The following is a 23,473-nucleotide window of genomic DNA, read 5'->3' on the forward strand; positions in this document are numbered from 1 at the left end:
AACTAGATTGCCCACGACCGGTCGTCTTGCAGATATCTTTATCAAGGAGATATTCAGGTTACATGGCTGCCTGAAGGAGATCGTTTCGGACCGTGGAGTCCAATTCACATCCCGGTTCTGGAGAACCTTTTGCGGTAAATTGAACATAGAATTAAAATTCTCTTCGGGGTATCACCCCCAAACCAACGGACAGACGGAGCGAATCAATCAGGATCTTGAAACGTTTCTTCGCTGTTTTACCTCTGACGATCAGAATAAATGGTCTCAATTCCTTCCTTGGGCAGAGTTCTCCCATAACCAACACATTCATGAGTCCACGGGATTCTCCCCATTCTTTATTGTATATAGAAGTCATCCTGTTTTTCCGGATTCTTTTCCAGTGTCCTCCTCAACGGTTCCAGACGTAGGTACCCTTTATCGGGAGTTTGCTCTCATTTGGGCCAAGACTAAAACAGCTTTACTCAAGGCTACTCAGCATCACAAGATCTTTGCAGACCGTCATTGCGGGGCCACTCACCTCCTAAAAGTGGGAGACCAAGTATGGCTATCCACAAGGGACCTGAAACTACAAGTTCCTTCTATGAAGATGGCTCCCCGATTTATTGGCCCGTACACCATCCTGCAAGTAATCAATCCTGTATGCTTTAAATTGAAACTTCCTCCTTCTCTGAGATGTCATAATACTTTCCATGTCTCATTACTACAACCATTGGTACTCAACAAATTCTTTCGACCTCCCTGTCGTCCCCAACCAATACAAACCTCTTCTGGAACAGATTTCGAGGTCAATCGGATCTTGGCCTCCCGCATTCTTCATGGCAAACAGCAATATCTTGTCCATTGGAAAGGATATGGCCCAGAGGAGAGATCATGGGTGGACAAGCAGGATTCCTTCAAACAGGAGGAGGATATACTGTCAGGCGCCGTCCCGCACGGCTGCCTTTCCTTCCGACCAGTGCGTCTGGTTGCTTAGCAACCAGACACATCACTTCTGGATCCCCGGCTGCCCGACCTCTGCAAAGACAGCGCGCCCCGTTGCTAGGCAACGGGACACTATAGTGGATTCCCGACGCTGCGGATGACAGCGCTGCAGTGCTGATGCTGATTGGTGCACTGTGGTATTTAAACTTCCTCTGGCCCTCCTACCAGTGCCAGAGTATTAGGTCTTCCTGCATCCGGTGTTTGTGTGTACCAGTTTCTGCATTTGTTCCTGATTATCCTTGTGCTGCCTGTGACCTTTTGCCCCGGACCGTTTGACCACCTCTATTTGGATTCTGCCTTTGTACTATGCTACCTGAAAGTTACCGACCCGGCTTGCCTCACCATTCTTTTGAATATCCCTTTGTACCTCTGCTACCAGAACGTTACCGACCTGGCCTGTCTGACACCTCCTTGTATCTCGCTGTTGACTCTTGGAAGGACCGCGACCTGCGTGTCCCTGCAGCGGAGTCCATATTTCCTTGCGGGGGTTCCTGGTGAATACCAGGGGCATGTTAGATTCTGCACCTTCCTCTGAATTGCGCCAACAATAGCAGGTACGCTATATAGTTGTGACACAGACTTCAGGTGGGTCCAGTGTAAACAGGTCATAGGCTAGTTCAAACAACCCCCTCCAAGGCTGAGGGTCAACATTCCAGATGATTCTCTCCCCCAGAAACCAGTTTAAGCTAGTCTATTTACACATTACAGTTAGTATCACTTTAAGTATTTATTCCCTAACATCACTAACTAGAGTATGCAATGTGCAATCTCTTCGGCGAAAGAACCGGACAACTGCTGATGAATAGGGGATTAAAATTATACCAGACATGACACATTTCCTATAACCTGAACCTTAAATAACACTAAAGTGTACATATAATCATAATATATAAACTAATAATAAACTAAATACTATCTGCTCATAAATCACTGTGGAATGGAACCAATATAAATATGAAATATATACATAACGAAATGTTAGAGTGTGTGTGTGTGTGCGTGCGCATTTTACCGTGCGATCGCGCCATGCGACGTGTTATGTGGCATACTGAGTGCAAAACAATGTTAAACAATATACTTGCGTTCATCCAATTATACAACTTCGACATGATATAAACTGCCGTGTGGTTATGTTGATGCTCTGTCGCTTAATATCCAGCCAGGTCGCTGCAGTCTTTGGCCGAAACTGGATGAAAATGAAATTGTGACCTGTGAGATGGTCAAAATTGACTGGAAATGACTGGAAATTGTTGTTATTGAGGATAATAGTAATGTAGGAACAAAAAAAGCCAAATTATGTGATTTGAGCATATTTGAGCAATTTTTAAAAAAAAATAAAGATCCAAAACCAAAACCAAATCACTTGAGGGCGGTTTTGCCAAAACTAACACCCAAACCAAAACAAAAAGTTAATACAGAGCCAAAACCAAAACACGGGGGACAGTGAACATTTTTAATTTAGACGAGGGCAGATGGCAGGATTGAAATAAGAGGAGATCAGAGATCACAGGCAGAGACTAGAGATCAGATATTTCCTCTGATAGTGGCCGTGCACATTGTAGATATAACATACAGGATGCTGCATGTAATGACCAGAGATCTTCTATATAGATAATCACTGGTAACGAGACATATAGATATGTGCTGATAATGGGAAGTACAGCGAATGAGGTCTCTTTATTAATGTACTATACTAGGTAAAATGGACAGTGTAATTGGTAACTAGCCCACATATTAATCCTGCACAGCGGATAGTGGTGAAATAAATAACGTTAGCTGCACATAATACAGCACTAAGATAATACAATATAACGATAGTGTACACAATGGGGGGTATTCAATTGTTAGCGTTAACGGGAAAAAACGAGCGCTCAAAAAATCTTAGCGTTAATACGGTAATTACTCGCGAAATTTCAGCTCACAGCCCCCTGAGCGGCGAGCTGAAATTCCGCGAGTAAACTACCGTATTAACGCTTTTTGTAAAGCGTTAATATAAACGGTAATATTTTTTGAGCGCTCGTTTTTTCCCGTTAACGCTAACAATTGAATACCCCCCCAATGTGTCACAGTAACAATTACCACATTCAAGAAGATGATTCTGCCACAGACTGGAGAAGTCTGTGTGTGATCAGCTCAGGGCCGGATTAAGGGAATAGAGGCTAAGGGGGCCTCCATTCTCTCATGAGCCCCCCCCCACCCAGAGCGCTTACCTGCTTCCGTTTCTCTGTCGCCCCCTGTAGTGCTCCAGTGGCTCACAGTAATCTCCTGAGAGAGAGAGAGAGGAGATCTCATGAGAGTAAGGAGATTACTGCGCACCGTGGGAGTACTACAGGGAGAGCAGGCAGCTAACAGCATAACATTTGCTGTTAGCTGCCTGCCATTCTCAAGCTGACAGTTGGAGCCGGGGGCCGGGATGCCCCCAAACTGATGAATGCCGGTGGGCCCCCAAGATGCCAGAGGCCCCTGGGGTCTAGCCCAGTTAGACCTCAGGTTAATCTGGCCCTGGATCAGCTGTGTGCAATAAGCCAACAGACTGAGGGATCTGTGAGTAACTCAGCAAGTTACACTAATATATGTGATTGGGAGAGATCCAGGTTATTACACGTATATTAACAAGTAGCTGGAGACACATATATCAGTATTGTGATATGATGATATATGATGGGGATATAAGATGAGTACTACAGCCTGGACTGATATATCGATATCTAATGATTGATAAAATTATATTGTACATGGAGAATAAAAACATTACAGGAGACATTAAAATAAATAATCTTTGATCTGTAAGATATATAGGAAAATAATTCTGAGATCTCCATCTCCATGTAGTATTGTTAGTACTGGTCACTGATAGAAACATTAACAAGTCCCCACCTATGATATATATATATATATTTATGTTTAGGTGATATTCTTATAGTGATTCACAGTCAGGTATATAACACCCTTACAGGGAAACCTACAGAGAGACCACCAGTTATATCTTAGAGGACTCTTTTATTCTAATATTTCGCTGGAGATCACAGGACACTATATACTGTATATTGGATACACATTTTAACAATTTCAAAAATAAAATAAAATTTTAATAACTCAAAATGTATTTACTTTAAAAAGTAATTTAGAGCCTTAGAACTGGCAGTTTAACATAATGTGCGTCCGACACTGGAACACTTTTTATTTCTCGTTTTAAAATTGGAAGGTCAACAAGTGATGTGTGTGGGGGGTAATCATGTAACGTATGTGGCAGATTACTAATCTGTGCATCTTGTCCTGACATTTGTGTGGCCAATCAGAACAGTTTGTTTCTTCACTGCTATAAATACTAATTAATGTAAATTGTGCATAAATATTAAATAAGTGAATGGTTTGTTATTGTTTATATGTATAGACACCATTGTAACGTGAGTATTCTCTGCATCAACTCTTATTGTATTCTTTGTATGGTGACCTCATATGTATATATTTATTTTCTTCTTTAATTTGCCAGATGAGGATATGGATGAATATTACCGATATAACACCACAGACCTAGGACATGAACATGTGAGCAACAAATCCAACAACAGTTCCTCATGTAAGGATCGTTTCTCTTATATTTCCTTTACCAATGGATTTCACTAGGTTCTGTTATCAGCCTTCATCTTCTGCTCATCCTTTATGTACACAGATGTAAGTGGGTGGGGACAGAACAAGGTGTAGCCAATAAGATTGTCAGAATACTCACTGCAGCACAAAGTGTTTCATGAGATGAGTGTGCTGATCTTGTGGAAAGCCTTGACCTGTCCACACGTGTGATTGAGTAAATGAGGACAGGGCTGCATGTGACAGGGGCAGTGACATGATGTGAGGAGGGGAATGGAGGCAGCAGGAAGCCACAGACTGAGAGTTATATAGTGGAAGGAGCAGGTTCCCAGCAGCACAGAGTATATCAGGAGATGAGTGATGTGTCAGTGAGGACAGGTCTGCATGTGATGAGGGCAGTGTGATGATGTGGGGAGGGGAACATAGACATTGAGGCTGAGGTGAGCGATGCTGCAGTGAATTTTTGTGCAAATTTAATTTAGCAGAAGAACAGACCAATTACAGAGTTGTGAAGTTATGGTGATACAATGCTCCAGTTCTACTTTATCTTCACCTCTGATTATTCCCCCCACCCCCAATAAAGTCTGTATGTGTCTCTTATTCAGTTTCCTTGTATTCAATTGTACAATTAGAGTCACAATTCTTGAAGGCAGCTTACGTAATAAGGAGATCTCTGAGATTATTATTGCACCTCAATCCTACAGGCTCATGACAAATAATATCTGACTGATATATTTTTTGCCTTACGCTTTGCCAAGGGCAGACTGTGTAAGATGGCAGTTATATTTGTGCAGATATTTATTTTAATTAATGGTCAAGGGCAGCGCTGTATTTCATTGCAAATGTACTGATATTTTTTTATATTGTGTGTATTTCGGTATAGGAAATGTATTGATTTCTAATGGAAGTCTGTTTTGCTGAAAGCAGTAAATACTAAGCAAGTCTGTTCCTCTCAGTGACGAAAACCTGCTTTAGTCTGAAGGCCCAGCAGGAGGTCGTTATCTGTTGTCACCTCTTGTTAGATAGACAGGAACCTGTCTGAACAATGTAGACTCAGGATACAAGTAATGTAGGACATCATGGAATTTTGTAAATTTTAAGTTAAATTTTAAGTTAAATTGTGTAAACTCCACGTCTAGAGAAATATCACATTATGATGTAAAATCATCTGATGTGATATGAGAAGCTTTGGTGCATGGTCAGATCAGCGGGCTGGTTGACCATGTAGCTTTATATCATGTGTATCTTTGTGGATATCACTAGTACCTTAAACTAGTGTATGTAACTGTCCTTATTAGGACACTTGAGCTATTAAACATCACTTCGTCAACAGTCTGCTTTGACACCTACTTACCTGCTGTAATTCCTATGACCTACAGATTAGACCAATCTAATCCATTATCTGGCTGTTGGTATAGTGATTTTGACCCTTCAGTGGGGTACGTTTGGAAACCAAATAGTATGTATGTAGAGTTCAATACAGGGAAAGATGGTAATATTTGTCATATACATATTACTAGTCACATGAGAGAGAAAGCACAATGTAAACAGTGATAAAGTTAAAAGTGCAAAAATTAGAGATGCTCTGGCTTGGTTTTCAGAAAATCGAACCCACCTGAACATTGCAGATAAGAGTACCGAGCTGGCTTTTGCGTGCCATCGGAACTGAAAACGAAGTAAAATGTCATTGGCGCATCATCGGATCTCGCAAGTTTTGGATTCTATAAGTACTGCCCTCCATGGAGATCCAGCTTCATTTCCCAAACAGACACAGAAGGGGTAGCAGCGTTCCTAGCAGTCTACAGTGCAGTTGTCCAGTGTTATAGCTAAAACTAAAAGAGGAGGGGTGGCAGTGTTCTTGGCAGTCTCCAGTGCCATTGCTCTGTGCCATTGCTCATACAGAAACAGGAGAGGTGGCAGTGTTCTTGCCAGTCTCCAGTGACGTTGCACTGTGCCATAGCTCACACTGAAACAGGAGGGAACGCAGCGTTCTTCTTCTCAGTCTCCAGTTGCATTGCTCTGTCCCATTGCTCATACAGAAGCAGGAAAGGTGGCAGTGTTCTTGGCAGCCTACAGTGACCTTGTACTGTGCCACAGCTCACACTGAAACAGATGGGAAGGCAGTGTTCTTCTTATCAGTCTCCAGTGACATTGCTCTGTGACATTGCTCACACAGAAACAGGAAAGGTGGCAGTGTAAACTGGGAGGTTGGGGGGAGGGAGCCCAAAACACTGCCACCAATGCTGCCAGGAAGAACCTGGCTGGTCTCAATGCAGGTGCAAGTGCATTGGATATGCTGCCCTGCAATATTACAATAGCACCCCTCTCCATGGGGGAGAGAAATACAATCCTGATGTACACTGGTGGCAGTGGAGACAGCTGCGGGTGCTCCGGGAGCAAAGGGGACATTATGGGAAGTATGCGGCGAGTCCTGCACCTGGACTCACAGCCCAGCCACAGCGGAGTGACCCCAGGAAACCTCTTAGAGGCTATTTTATTATTATTATTATCTTTGACTTATAAGGCACCACAAAGGGTCCGCAGTGCCGTACATTACATATACAGAAAACAGAACTAAGACACAACGTGCTACACAAATATATACAAACACAGGTGACAGGGTAAAGCAATTCAGATTATATCTGACAGATAGAGAAAGGGATAGTAGAAATCAGCAAGAAGAAGGCCGAAGATTAATAAGACAGGGAAAACAGGGCTAGCGAAGCAGGCCAAGAGGTACAGAGGGTGAAGGAACTGTAGAAGGAGCACACAAGGAAAGAGGGCCCTGCTCATGAGAGCTAACAACCTAGAGGGAGGGGGAGACACATAAATGGGGGTACTAACTAGGGGAGAGAGCCAGGACAAGAAAGTTAGGAGGACTGATAGACTTGAATAAAGAAATGAGTCTTAAGGGCACGCTTGAAGCCTTTGAGAGTAAATGCTAACCTGATGGAACGTGGAAGATCGTTCCACAGCAGGGGAGCAGCCCGGGCAAAGTCCTGAAGATGAGAGTGAGAGGAGGTGATCAGTGAAGTAGTGAGGCGGCGGTCAGAGGCAGAGCGGAGGGAGCGGGTAGGAGTGTAGGTAGAAATGAGATTGGAGATGTAGAGAGGGAAAGATTGACTAAGAGCTTTAAAGGTGAGGGTGAGGAGTTTAAATTTAATTCTGTAGGGTATGGGGAGCCAATGTAGTGACTGTTGGAGGGAGACCACAGAGATAGAGCGGCGGGAGAGAAAAATGAGGCGGGCAGCAGCATTAAGGATAGACTTAAGAGGGTCAAGGCGAGAAACAGGTAGGCCAGAGAGAAGAAGGTTACAGTAGTCAAGGCGAGAGATAATAAGCGAGTGAACAAGGGTTTCCGTGGCTTCCGTGGTGAGAAAGGGACGTATCTTAGATATATTCCAAAGGTGGAAGTAGCAGGATTTAGAAAGGGACAAAATGTGAGGCTTAAATGAGAGGGAGAAATCAAGGATGACTCCAAGGCATCGGACTTGGGGGACAGAAACGAGGGTAGTGTTATTAACAGAAATAGAGAGGTGGGGAGGTGGGAGAGTCCTGGCAGGGGGGGAAGACTATAAGCTTGGTCTTGGAAATATTGAGTTTAAGGAAGCGTTGGGACATCCAAGATGAGATGGCCGAGAGACAGGAGGAGACACGAGACAGAAGGGAAGGGGAGAGGTCAGGGGATGAAAGATAGATTTGGGTATCATCAGCATAGAGGTGGTACTGGAGGCCAAAGGAGCGGATGAGGACACTAAGGGAGGAGGTGTAGAGGGAGAAAAGCAGGGGGCCAAGAACGGAGCCTTGAGAAACGCCAACGGGTAGGGGAAGAGGGGGTGATGTAGAATCATGAGTAGAGACTGAGAAGGAGCGGTTGGTGAGGTAAGAGGAAAACCAGGAGAGGACAGTGTTACATAGGCCTAAAGATTTGAGAGTTTGCGAAAGAAGTGTGTGGTCAACGGTATCGAAGGCAGCAGAGAGGTCAAGAAGGATAAGAAGGGAGTAGTGTCTATTGGATTTAGCGAGGAGAAGGTCATTAGTGACCTTAGTGAGGGCAATTTCAGTGGAGTGGAGGGGGCGAAAACCAGATTGGAGCGGGTCAAGTAGTGAGTGAGAGGAAAGAAAGGAGGTGAGACGGTTGTAGACAACCCGTTCAAGGAGTTTGGAGGCAAAAGGAAGAAGCGAAATAGGGCAGTAATTAGAGAGAGAGGCGGGATCAAGGGACGGTTTCTTGAGTATGGGGGAAACAAGAGCATGTTTAAAAGAGGAGGGGAAGATACCAGAGGAGAGGGAGAGGTTGAGGAGGTGTGCAAGGTGGGAGCAAGCTTTAGGAGAGAGGGAGCAGAGAAGGTGGGAGGGGATTGGGTCCTGTGTGCAAGTGGAGGGGGGAGAGGAAGAGAGAAGGGTATGGACTTTATCTGCAGATACCGGAGTGAAGGAAGAGAAGGAGGGAGAGTTAGCTGGAGGGGAGAAAGGAGATAACAGCAGCAGAGGAGGGTGAGAAGGGGGACAGAATGGGCATGGAGGGGGGAGAGGGTGGTGTAAGAAGGGACTGCTGGGAGATGTCATGACGTATAGACTCAATCTTGGAGGTGAAGTGGGTAGCAAAGTCGACAGCAGAGAGCGTGGTGGGGAGTGGGAGAGGGGGAGGGAAGAGGAGGGAGTTGAAGGTGGCAAAAAGCCGATGGGGGTTAGAGGATTGTGAAGAAATGAGAGCTTTGAAGAAAGATTGTTTAGAGAGGGAAAGGGCCGATCTATAAGATGCAAGCATGAACTTGAAGTGGAGGAAGTCAGCATGAGTGCGTGACTTTCTCCAAAGCCGTTCTGCACTGCGGGAGCATTTTTGAAGATAGCGGGTAAGTTTAGTTGTGGCGGGGACCGACGAAGCTTGACGGTGACAGCCGGGGTGACAGAGTCAAGTGCAGCGGTAAGAGTGCGATTGTAGAAGGAGACAGCCTTATCAGGGCAAGAAAAAGTGGTGATGGGGGAGAGGAGCGAGCCCAGGGAGGAGGAGAAAGTGGTAGGATCAACTGTGTCAAGATTACGCTTGGTGAGAGTAACCTTGGGGGCCGGGGTGACGATGAGAGGGGTGGAGAGATGCTAAAAGAGAGGAGGTGGTGGTCCGAGAGAGGAAAAGGTGAATTAATGAGGTCAGAGACAGTACCGAGGTGTGAAAGAACCAGATCTAGGGAATGGCCACTGCGGTGGGAGGGAGAGTTGGTCCATTGAGAGAGACCAAGGGAGGAGGAGAGGGAGAGAAGTTTGGAGGCAGCAGGGTCTGAGGGATTGTCAATAGGGATATTAAAATCCCCAAAGATCAGGGAGGGAAGGTCAGAGGAGAGAAAGTAAGGGAGATAGGTGGCAAAGTGATCAAGAAATTGGGAGACAGGACCAGGAGGACGGTAGATAACAGCAACACGAAGGTGGACTGGGTGGAATAGGCAGATAGAGTGTACCTCAAAGGAGGAAAAAGAGAGGGAGGGTTCAGGGGGAAGAACCCGAAAAGAGCAGCAGGAGGAGAGAAGTATGTCGACACCACCACCTTGCCGTTCCCCAGGTCTGGGTGTGTGGGAGAAGGACAAGCCTCCGAAAGAGAGAGCAGCAGGAGAGGTAGTGCCCTCAGGGGATAGCCAGGTTTCAGTGATGGCAAGCAGGTTGAAGGATCTAGAGATAAAGAGATCATGGATATTGCTCAATTTGTTGCAGATTGATCTGGCATTCCAGAGACCACAGGATAGTGGAAGAGAGGGAAGAGGAGAGATGTGGATGAGATTGTTGGGGTTGCTTGTCTGCAAGGGTGAGTAAGATATGGAGAGAGGGGAATAACAGGAAGAGAGGGTTGGAATTGGACGAGACGCAGAAATAATAGGGGATTTGTCAGCAGACAGGAGATGAGGGGCAGGGGAGCAAGAGGTAGGGGAGGAGTAGAGATGGGGCAGATAAGGGGGTTTATGAATGGGAGAGGCAGAAGGTAGAAGTGACGTGAGGGATAAGATTAGCTGGGGGGAAAGAGAGGGAGGAGGTAGGTAGGAGCAGATTGACACTGAGAGAAGAGCAGCGAAGGGGACAAGAGGGAAAGGGTGTGAGTGGGGAAAGGGAGGAGAGAGGAAAAGATGTAAGAGGGGGCAGCATGTTAGATCAGGGGCCCAGAGGCACAGAAGAGATGAGAGGAGTGAAATAGGGAGGGGGGTGGGAAGTGAGAAGGGGGAGTGAGGAGGAGGAAAAATATGGAAAGGTTGAACATGGGAAGCAGGGGGATAGAGGGAGAGGACAGAAGTGGGAGAGGAGTAAATAATGATAAAGCTATAGAAGGTGTGGAATATACAGTTGAAAGAATTCAGAAAGCAAGAATGGTAAGGGCTTACAAGTGTAGTGAGGAAATAGTGAGAGCACAAGAGGTGAATAAAAAGAATGCAAAGGTAGAAGGAGAGAAAAGAGGAAGAAGAGATGTAAAGTATGAGTCAGGGAATAAGAAGCAGATAGGACAGCAGAGATAGCAGATGGGTGGGTTTAGAAAAAAAAGTTGAATACTTACCAACCAGGTCAGTCACGGCTATACTTACCAGGAACTTTCCAGAAAGGCAAGACAAAGCTAACTTTCACTAACTGTCCTTATAAGCCTTCCCTAGTGGGCCCCCTTCATAAGCCTTACCACTGATAGGCTGAGCCTTAACCAATCCTTCAATGCTAAGTTAACTCTTGCTAAATTCAATATTTTTTCTTCAGTTTAGACAACCTCAGCATTTATGCTACTTTGGGCCAATTCCTGCCCTCTGTTATCCTATCGCCAATTACATCAAAGTATATAGACTTCTGTAATGGTGGATTCCAGCGGGGATGATTTGATATTGTGTGAGGATGATGTACACAGTGATGAGGGTGAGGATGATGACAACAACATCTTGCCACTGTAGAGTTCATTGACAGCACTGTTGGCCTTAAGGCAGCTAAGCTAATGGTAACTAGTTTTGTGGGGTCCCAGACAAACCAAGCACTTCAGCTACAAAAGTTGCATTCTTTGTCGCTGGAGTACTTGGTTTGTTAAACTGTACATGTCCTTTTTAATATCTAACGTAAGAGTGGGTGGGAGGGCCAAGGAGAACTCCATCTTGAACCACTTTTCTTTTCTACCACTGCTGTGTGGAAATGTATCCTAGATGTGCTGTGAACTGCCGTGTGTTTGTGCCATTGCTCTGTCGCATAATATCCAGCCGGCTCGCTGCAGTCTTTTGCCAAAACTGTATGAAAATCAAATTGTGAGCTGTGAGGTGGTCAAAATTGGAAATGAACTGGAAATGACTGAAAATTAGTGTGATTGAGGATAATAATAATGTAGGGACAAAAAAAAGAGCAAAATTATGTGATTTTAGCATATTTTAGCAATTTACAAGAAAAAATACAGATCCAAAACCAAAATCAAAACACGCAAGGGCGGTTTTTCCAAAACCAAAAAAAGAAGTTAATACAGATCCAAAACCAAAACCAAAGCCAACACACAGGGGTCAGTGAACGTCTCTAGTAAAAATATGGATGATTTTTGAATAATGTTTGTACACATTTATAGATGGTTAAGTCTTTATTCCAAAGCTGGATGTATAGCAGTCCATTCAGGAAACCCCAATTTGAACAGGATTTCAAAGGAGGCAGCCCCCATATAATACACAGGAGTGTACCATAAGGTATGGAAATATTCATACACTCTGAACTGTATCACTTATAAGTTAAGAATTGTTACATCCAGCATAGGGGCCTGATTTATGAGATCACATATCTGACGATTGTGTGTCTATCAAAATCACTCTGCGCTAGGGATGTGCACCGGACACTTTTGGTGTCTCGTGCTTTGTGTTTTGGATTCGGATTTGCTTGAGGTTTTGGGTTTGGATTTGTTTCGCAAAACACCTGATGAATGGTTTTGGTTCGGATTTAAAGGTTTTGGATTCGGATTTATTTTGAAAAAAACATAAAAAGTGTTAAAATCAAGTTTTTTGGTTTATTTTCACTCCTACGCTATTATTAACCTCAATAACATTCAATAACAATCATTTCCACTAATTCCCAGTCTATTCTGAACACCTCACACCTCACAATATTATTTTTAGTCCAAAACGTTTCACCGAGGTAGCTTTCTGGACAGCATAGTGCAGTGGTCCCGGTACCCAATTTGGTACCGGGGCCATAATACCTCCGCCTTCAAATGGTCTGAATTCCACTGCACAGCTGCCTGCTCCTACATCCTCTGCAGCATATACAGGGTGTAGTTCGAGCGTGTCAATACCTCTTGTTTTTTTTTATTATGACAGGTCATTTTACTTTTGGTTTAATTAGTTGAATTTGTTTTAATTTTGTTTTACTTTGTGCTCATGGCAAACGACTGTTGAATGGTCACATAATGCCAAAAAAAGAGTTGCAAGATGGAATTGTCCTTGGGTCCTCCCACCCACCCTTATGTTGTTGAAATAGGACATGCACACTTTAACAAACCAATAATTTCAGCGACAGGGCCTACCAAACAACTGTGGCTGAAATGATTGGTTAGTTTGGGCCCCCACACCAAAAAAGCTATTCATCTCTCCCTGTACAAACTAAACAGGCTGTCACGGGCACTAGGAGTCTTTGCCCAGAATATCACCAGATATAGTCTTACCAGAGTAGTGTATACTACACAGTGGTCCTCTGATAGCAGGGTGACTAGCGGAACAGGAGAATCAGCAGATGGTGAGAGGATGCTAAAGGAAAGTCTATGACTAGCAGCAACTGGTTATGGATTAGACAATATGAACACGAGGATCTTGATGGACGTGAAGACGTGAGGAAAGTCAGTGGTCTTCGTACAGCAAGTTGTACCACTGCTTGTAGTGATGGGACTGGTTCCAGGTGCAAGTAGGTAACGGGGAAGTCAGTGGTCTGCGTACAGCAAGTTGTACCACTGCTTATAGTGAGGAAACTTGTAACTGGTGCCAATAGGAAACTGGGAGTCAGTGGTCTGCGTTCAGCAAGTTGTACCATTGCTATAGGTGAGGATAGGCACTAGTGTAGATGAGTGGAACATAGAAGGTAACACGGAGAGCACAATGAACTTGATCCCAAATGGTATACACAATACAATAGCAAATGACAAGCGCTGCTTGAGAGATACAAAGTCACTACTGAGATCCAGGTCAAATGAGACAAAGTCAATAGCATCCATATCTTCTGAAGATAGAGGACTCCGTAGATGAGCAGGACACAGTCCAAGCGGATATGCAATAAACTAGTAAAGTCAATAGAAGGTAAGCATACCGCGATTCAGTTGAGCAGGCTGTCACGAGAGAAACACAGGGATAGACCACAGGAGAGTGGTAGCGGTAATCAGTGTCTGTGTAGTACACAGGCAGAGAACTTGACACGAGTGGAGCAATGATGATTCATGCAGAAATCAGCAGGAACTGAAGACACGATGAAACACAGGAGAGTTGAAGCGGTCAGGAAACCGGCAGAGCAATGGTCAGGAATCAGCTGGAACTGAAGACACTGTCACTCACCGGACTGTGAGTGCTACTTCTAAGGTAGCTAGGAACCGTGTCCGTCCATTATAATGAGGTACTGCGCATGTGCAGTCCCTTTTAACCTTCAGTTCTGTTCCTTTAACTTAATTGGCTGATCAGGCAACTCTCCCTATATTAAGCACTTGTGGTCAATACCACGTTGCCTGATCTTGGAGTCTCATTCCTCATGAGTCTCTGAAGGTGTTCCAGTGCCTGCTCGTGTGTTCAGCTGATGCTGATTCCTGTTTGCCGTTTGTGGTTTCCAGACCACTTCTACTCCTCGTGTTCCTAGTGTCTTCAGCAGCTGATTCCTATCCGCTGCCTCCGTATATCTACAGTTACAGATTACTGCAAACTCTCCTGTGTTTCATCGTGACTCCAGCAGCTGATTCCTATCCGCTGCCTCCGTATATCTACAGTTACAGATTACTGCAAACTCTCCTGTGTTTCATCATGACTCCAGCAGCTGATTCCTATCCGCTGCCTCCGTGTGTCTAACAAGTTACAGATCTCTCCAACTCTCCTGTGTTACATCGCTACTGTTCCAGCTGATTCCTGTTAGCTACTTCAGCGTGTCTACAGAGTCCTGCTCGTCTCAGCGCTCCAGTCTGCATTCTACCTGCCGTCAGCTGACCCGCTGCCTACTGCTTCTACAGTGTGTCCATTCGTGTCAACTTGCCTGTTAAGCATCGAGTCTACGCTCCTCGGCTTCCAGCTCTGCTTCATCGCTTCAGCTCTCCCGTGGTCTCCCGCTGTTCAATTCGATATACTACTGCTTCCTGAGTATTTTGTCATCCTTGCTGGCCTACCTACAGTGCGCTGCACCTACCTGCCGCTTCCATTCTGCAGGGACTTCTCATCTCGTCAGTTCCCTGCCGCTCAGGTATCCCTGCAGCTATCTCTAACAGCCTGCTCATCTGAACCACGGTATGCATACTTCTCATTGACTGTGCTGGTGTATTGCATATCCATCTGGACTGAGTTGTTCTCCTCCGGAGTTTCCATCCTCTGAGACTATTTCTATTATTGACTGTGTTTCCTTTTGCTGTACTATTCTAGTGACTTTGTTTATCTGTGCAGTGCTGTTCATTCATTATTATTATTGTGTGCAGTTCAACGTGGGATCAAGTTCAGTGTACCCGTGTAGACTCTGCATTGCATTTATCTCCTCGTGTCCCTCCTCACATATATATTCAGTGGTACAACTTGCTAGAGGCAGACCACTGATTCCTGTTTCCCTGTGTCACCAGTTGCATATATCCTCTCACATAAGCAGTGGTACAACTTGCTACACGCAGACCACTGACTTCCCCGTTACCTTCACCTGGATTCCATTCCTTCACTACAGACAGCGGTACAACTTGCTATACGCAGACCGCTGACTTCCACCTCCTTATTACTCCTGGACATTCCTTCTCCCTATAGCAGTGGTACAACTTGCTGTGCGCAGACCACTGACTACCCTCACGTGTCCTTGTCCATCCAGATCCTCGTGTTCAGTTACCTATTGTTTACCAGTGCTGCTAGTCATAGACTTTCTGAGCATTCTCTAACCATCTGCTGTTTCCAGTTCCATTATCACCCTGCCACCAGAGTATCATATACCAACTCTACTGCTCTGATAAGACCATCAGCGGGTGATACTGGGTAAAGCCTCCTAGTGCCCGTGACAGACACGATGAAACACAGGAGAGTTGAAGCGGTCAGGATACCGGCAATGCAATAGTCAGGAATCAGCTGGGACTGAAGACACGATGAAACACAGGAGAGTTGAGGCGGTCTGGAAACCGGCAATGCAATAGAGAGGAATCAGCTGGAACTGAAGACACGAGGAGAAACACAGGAACATCTTCAGAGACTCACAGGAAATGAGACTCCAAGATCAGACAACGAGGTAATGACCACAGGTGGTTTAAATAGGGAGTTGCCTGATCAACCAATTAACTAAAAGCAACAGGTCTGAAGGGTTCATAGAGGCTGCGCATGCGCAGACCATCAGGATGGCGGACGGCCACGGTTCATAATAACAGGAGAAGAGGCACTCACGGTCCGCTGAGTGACACAGGCTCTACTGAGCCAAGATGTCGTCCTCATCCTCAACCTCTGATTCCTCTCCCCCTACAGTGTGTACTTCCTCCTCCTCACACATTATCAATTCGTCCTTGCTGGACTCCACAACCACAGGTCCCTCTGTATTATCTGGAGGGCAGTGCTGTACTTGATTGAGGAATTGATAATTCCTTTTTATGAACATCATTTTTTCAATGTTCTGAGGAAGCAACCTCCTTCGCCGCTCACTGACCAGGTTCCCCGCTGCACTAAAAACTCTTTCCGAGTACACACTGGAGGGGGGGCAACTCAGGTAAAATAGAGCCAGTTTGTACAGGGGCTTCCAAACTGCCTTTTTTTTTCCTGCCAGTAACAATATGGACTGTCTGACATGTCTATTTGGATGGTGTCAGCAAAATAATCCTCCACCATTTTTTCTATTGTGACAGCATCCAATGCAGCAACAGTAGACATGTCTGCAATGGTTGGCAGGTCCTTCAGTCCGGACCAGATGTTCTCAGCATCCCCGCCAGCTGGTCTTTATAGGAAAACTGAGCTTTTTCCTCGCAGCTTTATCCTCCAAATTTTTGTTTTCCATTATATGTAGCACAAGAGAGCGTACCCCTAAGCCACACACACGCGGCAAAGCCTTTAAAAATTATATGCGGCACAGGAGAGTACCACTGGACTTATACTGCTGAATCAGTGAACTTTGTAATATAGCAGTACCAATGGACTTATACTGCAGAATGAGTGAACTTTGTAATATTGCAGAACCAATGGACTTATACTGCAGAATGAGTGAACTTTGTAATATAGCAGTACCACTGGACTTATACTGCAGAATGAGTGAACTTTGTAATATAGCAGTACCACTGGACTTATATTGCTGAATCAGTGAACTTTGTAATATTGCAGTACCACTGGACTTATACTGCTGAATCAGTGAACTTTGTAATATTGCAGTACCACTGGACTTATACTGCTGAATCAGTGAACTTTGTAATATTGCAGTACCATTGGACTTATACTGCAGAATCAGTGAACTTTATAATATTGCAGTACCACTGGACATATACTGCAGAATCAGTGAACTTTGTAATATTGCAGTACCACTGGACTTATACTGCTGAATCAGTGAACTTTGTAATATAGCAGTACCAATGGACTTATACTGCAGGATTGTTTTTGGATATTTTTTTTTTTATTTCTTTTTTTTATAATTCTTTTTTTTAAATTTTTTTTATAACTTTTTTTAATTTTTTTTATAATTTGGGAATAATGGGGAAATAACAATGCCCTTAGAAGGACAGAGCACAGGACACAGCACCACTGGACTGAACAGGACACAGCACAGGAGGACCCAGCAGCACCACTGAACTCAGAAGGACAGAGCACAGGACACAGCACCACTGGACTGAACAGGACACAGCACAGGACCCAGCAGCACCACTGAACTCAGAAGGACAGAGCACAGGACACAGCACCACTGGACTGAGCAGAACACAGCACAGCACAGCACAGCACAGAACAGAACAGCACAGCACAGAACAGCACAGCACAGGATATAGCAGGACAGATGACCACCTAACACAACCTCCCTCTACCCTGATCAATGCCTGAGTGAAGATGGCGGCGACTAGCGGGAAATTTATAGAATATGAGTATCGCGAGATCCGACAGCGGGATTATGACTCGGAGCCTCACTTTCAGTTTTGCAATTGGCGGGAATACCCGGATCTGTCTCGGATCCGGCTCGATTCGGCAACGTTCGGGTGGGCTCGGACTTCAGATATCCGAGCCCGCTCATCCCTACTCTGCGCATCCTCAAACCTGGACCATACACCACATAATGCAGCAACTCTTAATTCATCTTTGAACACAAAGGACACTTACTAGAGCCTCTGATTTTGGGGAGGGGGCTGGAAAGGGGCATCTTGACGTAGTCAATGTACAGTAAGGGTGTACAAAATTCGAGTGCACACGGCCACATCTGAATCAAGCTCTGGACATCACAAGTTACTTGTTTATCTGCTGTATCTCTTGCTCCAGCTACAGGACTAGTCTAAGTCCTGATCAGTAGTGATTACAGTCTCGTGTGCATGCTATAACATGTGCTTGTACTCAGGAGCAACTGTGAAAATTTATTTTATGTACAGTAGACATTAACTACATCCTAATAAATATATTTCATGGAAAAACAACAACTTGTTTTAAATTGTTTGATCATTAATGCCTCTATTATCACCAGGTGGCATTCATTGAATAGTTTTTATTTCTGTGTGTCCCTTTGTGATTGTATAATACACATAGGTATTGGATGTATCCTGCAGTGTACTGTGTAGTAGAGCAGAACAGACATAAACCCGAAAACATCACCGCACGTATCTTCAGATCCGCTCCTTCATAAATTCGGGGGTACACAGAGCCAATTTACGGGCGTTTTAAAACAAATGTAGATTGCGCTCAGTATCCGTGCCGTGGTGGATCAGGCCCAGGGACGTTAAGAGTCTATACAGAAAAAAACGTTTATGAAAATGATTTAAACATATCAATTTTTTTATGAATTTGACTTCATCACTATTTACATTGTGCCATTTATATTATGTGACTAGTAACGTTTGTACTACAAATATCACATTCTTTCCCTGTATTAACATTGATATCTACATACTATCTGGTTTGTAAACGTACCACACTGAACGGTCAAAATCACTGCACCCAGGAGGTATAAGTCTTTTTATGACTCATGATAAAATATTGTAATAAAACTGTTATGTAAAAAATTAGAATCTGCTTCAAAAGTCAGCAATTTATTTATTTTTAAACAAATAAATGGTTTAGATAGAAGTTAATAATATGTAATGGGGATGATATTGGACTCTTGTCTTATTACATGTAAGTTCTTGTGACACATCCAGCTCAGCACTGGTTGGGAATGACTAATTTACATTATGTTATACATAGAATAAGGTACAGTACAGTCATAGCTACTTAATCATCTCTACTGTCCTATTATTACAGATGGTTATCTAATTAGATGTATTTCTTTTCAGATCAACACGTTATAGAAAAATTACTTTCGGTAACTGTAACTCGTGTAATACCAATACCCAGCTTCTATTCAGAACTGATGGAAGCAGTGATTATACAGCCAGGTAAGAGGAAATGAGAACTGGTACAAAAATATCAACTAAAATGATAAATTCCTCAATAAAGGATTCCCCCCAAACACAGTATTATACAATGAGGGCAATAGACTGCTTTGGTTATGGACCTTGGGTACAAGCTTTTGTAATTATAACAAAACACTTAGAGAATGCTGGAAACTTGTATCTCCATTTCCTCCATGTTCAGTCTGTTGATTCATCTCACATCTCCTGATCTTCACTAGGTGAGATATGTGCGTGACTGAAAAGTCCTAATGCCAACTAGGCACCACAATAACCCCCAACCTAGTCACCACCCTTATCCTCAAACTAGTCACCACCGTTATTCCCAGACTAGTCACCACCATTACCCCCAAACTAGTCACCACCATTACCCCCAAACTAGTCACCACCATTATCCTCAAACTAGTCACCACCCTTATCCTCAAACTAGTCACCACCATTACCCCCAAACTAGTCACCACCCTTATCCTCAAACTAGTCACCACCGTTATTCCCAGACTAGTCACCACCATTACCCCCAAACTAGTCACCACCATTACCCCCAAACTAGTCACCACCATTATCCTCAAACTAGTCACCACCCTTATCCTCAAACTAGTCACCACCGTTATTCCCAGACTAGTCACCACCATTAACAGAATTATTCAATCAGTCAGTAGATACCGGAGTAATCCCAGAGGACTGGAGAAGAGTGAATGTAGTCCTACTACACAAAGTGGAAGCAAGGAAGAGGCAACTACAGACCAGTGAGTCTTATATCAGTAGTAGGGAAACTGATGGAAACACTCTTAAAAGCAAGAGTTGTAGAATATCTCAAATCCAGTAATTTACAGGATGCCAAACAGCATGGAGTAACTGGGGGGAGATCATGTCAAACAAATCTAATTGACTTTATTGACTGGGTGACTAAAGTAATAGATCAAGGAGGTGGGCATAGATGTAGCTTAACTAGACTTTAGTAAGGCTTTTGACACTGTCCCACATTGTAGACTGTTAAATAAACTTGGAAGCTTGGGATTATATTGTAAGATAGTTGAATGGATAAGATCTCGGTTGCAGGATAGAAAACCGAAAGTTATAGTAAATGGAGTGCATTCACAGGATGGAAAGATTGCCAGTGGAGTACCCCAAGGATCTGTACTTAGACCAGTGCATTTTAATATCTTTATTGAAGACATTGCAAAGGGTATTGAAGGGTAAGTATGCCTTTTTGCAGATGACACAAAGATGTGCAACATGGTAGACACACCAGGAGGGGTAAAACAAATAATAGATGATCTAGGTAGACTAGAGGAATGGTCAAGAGAGTGGAAACTACAGTTTAATGTCAAAAAATGCAAAATCATGCACTTGGGTCTCAAAAAACTAAAGTCTAAATGTAGTATTAATGGCACTATAATGAAAACTTCTGAGGAGGAAAGGGATCTAGAAGTCACTATTTCAGGTGACATAAAGGCAGGTAAGTAATGTAACAAAGCAATGAGGAAGGCAAATCAGATGCTTGGTTACATAGGGAGAGGAATCAGTAGCAGAAAGAAAGAAGTAATAATGCCACTTGTGACTGGATCACTTATGTTATAAATTTATTTAAAGGAAATAGCGCAGGCTTCTTATTTATGTAATTGCAAAAGCACTTATTTTTGATATTGTGTCTATTTTGGTAAAGGAAATCTTTATTTCTGAGACCAGGGAAGAAACTTGTTTGTTCTAACCTTGATAGAGGAAATGCATGACTTCTGAGGTATAAATCTGATACAATAAGCCTTTGTGAAAGACGTCTTTTGAGTTCATGATGTGGGGAAATGACTTGTTTGGGGTTTTGTGACTTTCTTTGGGAATATTTATTCTGCAGCTGTCTGAAGAAAGGATCCATGTTAATCTCATGTTATTTATACCTTTTATTGTGTGAGGGTCCAGCACCTGAAAGCACAGGAAGGTTTAATGAAGACTATATTTCCTGCATCTAAAAACAAATGCAGGAAATCACAGCGAGTTTTAGGATATCACAGATAAGTGTAAATATTGTTAGCTGTGCATAACATGTAAATCCATGTTTGGGTGAACAAATTGCATCCTGATTCTAAAAATAGCTTAGACCTCAGTGGGCTGGCTTACCCTTAGAGCTGTGTTTAAATCTGTATAAAAAGCAATGTCTTGTATTGAAAATTGTTCTTCATGTTTCATCTGACCTTCAACCAGTGTGAGAAAAAATTCACCTGCTTCAAAGACCTGCTTGGAAATCTTCTCTATCCCTGTGACCTATAGATTAGATCCCAAATCTAATCCGCTCCTGGCTGTTCCTGAGGTTTGGACCCAGCATCCTGTATTACCGCTCTGCCGCTACCCAGCAGCTCTGGCCAGTGTGATAGGCCAGGGGGGTCTATCCCCAGCAATCTTGATCCATAGGAAGAGGTCAGGGGTACCAGCCCGGGTACACCAGTAACGGGGTACACTAGCAGCGTCTGTTATACAGAAGAAACCCGGTACTGGATGCCGGTACGGAGTCCAGTGGTGGCAGCATTTGTAAGCTCCTCCTACTCCGGTGAGAGGGCGCATTTGGGATACCAAAAGTTACCGGTGGCAAAGTAAGCCCAGCCGGTTCCCAGCAGCAACAGACAGGGTGGCATAGGCGGTGCATCCTGTCACAGTGTATATGACTGATCATATTTATGTGTCAGAGGTCTTCCTTTAAACTCATTTCCTGCGGTGGCCATCTTTGTTTTAGGTAAATCGGATAAATAGAGTATTCACATTATTGTAGGATCTGCAGCCATCTTAGAATAGGCACTATATAGAGAATATAATGATATTACACTTTATATGTAGTTGTCTCGTTCTTAATACATACATTCATATTTATAAACCTCCATATTTCATTGAAACCATGTATACCTTATCTCACAAGTACCATCATACTACCAATTACTCAAGGCATAATTTTTATGTATTACTGTATAATCCACATAGTGGTATACTATTAAGTGTATTTAAATTCAAAAGCCACTATATAATATTATTATTATTATTATTATCTTTTATTTGTTGGGCACCACAAAGGGTCCGCAGCGCTGTACATGACATATGCAGAAAACAGTGATGACACAACATGATACATAAAGAACAAAATATGAAAAACAGAAATATATAAAATATATACACAGACACAGGTAACATGGTGCAAATCAAATTATTTCTGGGACAATGAGTGAAAGTGATGGTAGAAATCAGCGAGAAGTAGGCTGAAGCTTAAGAAAACAGGACTAGGGAGGGAGGCCAAGAGGTACAGAGGGTGATGGAATAGTAGAAGGAGCACACAAGGAAAGAGGGCCCTGCTTGTTAGAGCTTACATCCTAAAGGAAAGGGGAAGACACAAATAGAGTGGTACTAACTAAGGGAGAGAGCCAGGACACGGGAGTTAGGAGAAGGACTGATAGATTTGAATAAAGAAATGAGTCTTAAGGGCACGCTTGAAGCCTTTAAAAGTAGATGCTAACCTGATGGAACATTGAAGATCGTGACCCAGCTGGGGAGCTGATCAGTGAAGTAGTGAGGCGGTGGTCACAGGCAGAGCGGAGGGGGCGTCTAGGAGTGTAGGTTGAGATGAGATTGGAGAAGTAGGGAGGGGAGGATCGATTAAGAGCTTTAAAGGTGAGGGTGAGGAGTTTAAATTTAATTCTGTAGGTCATGGGGAGCCAATGTAGTGACTGTTGTAGGGAGACAACAGAAATAGAGTGCCGGGAGAAAAAAATTAGGTGGACAGAGGAAAGACTTAAGAGGGTCAAGGTGAAAATCAAGGAGGGACGGCTGGGTGATATCATGACATATTGACTCAATCTTGGAGGTCAAGTGGGCAGCAATGTCGACAACAGAAAGCGTGGGGGGTAGTGGGAGAGGAGGAAGGGAGAGGAGGGAGTTGAAGGTGGCAAAAAGCCGACGGGGGTTAGAGGATTGGGAAGAAATGAGTGACTTAAAGAAGGATTGTTTAGAGAGCGATAACTGTAAGACACAAGCATGAACTTGAAGTGGAGGAAGTCAAAATGAGTGTGTGCCGTTCTGCACTGCGTTAGCATTTTTGAATATAGCGGGTAAGCTTTGAGTGCCACGGTTGAGGCGGGGACTGACGAAGCTTGATGGTGACAGCCAGGGAGAAAAAGT

At 43.8% G+C, this 23,473-nt stretch overlaps 1 protein-coding gene across 2 annotated transcripts in view; it reads left to right on the forward strand.

Annotated features, from left to right (window-relative positions):
* The window catches only part of LOC142097491 (proteinase-activated receptor 1-like), a 310,042-nt gene that overhangs the window by 101,738 nt on the left and 184,831 nt on the right, over window positions 1-23,473 (forward strand). The window contains exons 4-5 of one of the 2 annotated variants that reach the window (XM_075179407.1): window positions 4,475-4,561; window positions 19,202-19,303. The exons of the other annotated variant lie outside the window; for it this stretch is intronic. Of the exons in view, the coding sequence (XP_075035508.1) occupies window positions 4,475-4,561; window positions 19,202-19,303 (189 nt within the window). The remainder of the gene's footprint in view (window positions 1-4,474; window positions 4,562-19,201; window positions 19,304-23,473) is intronic. 2 annotated transcript variants of the gene reach the window in all.

The sequence above is a fragment of the Mixophyes fleayi genome, chromosome 1, assembly GCF_038048845.1.
Source record: "Mixophyes fleayi isolate aMixFle1 chromosome 1, aMixFle1.hap1, whole genome shotgun sequence".
NCBI classification, from domain to species: domain Eukaryota; kingdom Metazoa; phylum Chordata; class Amphibia; order Anura; family Limnodynastidae; genus Mixophyes; species Mixophyes fleayi.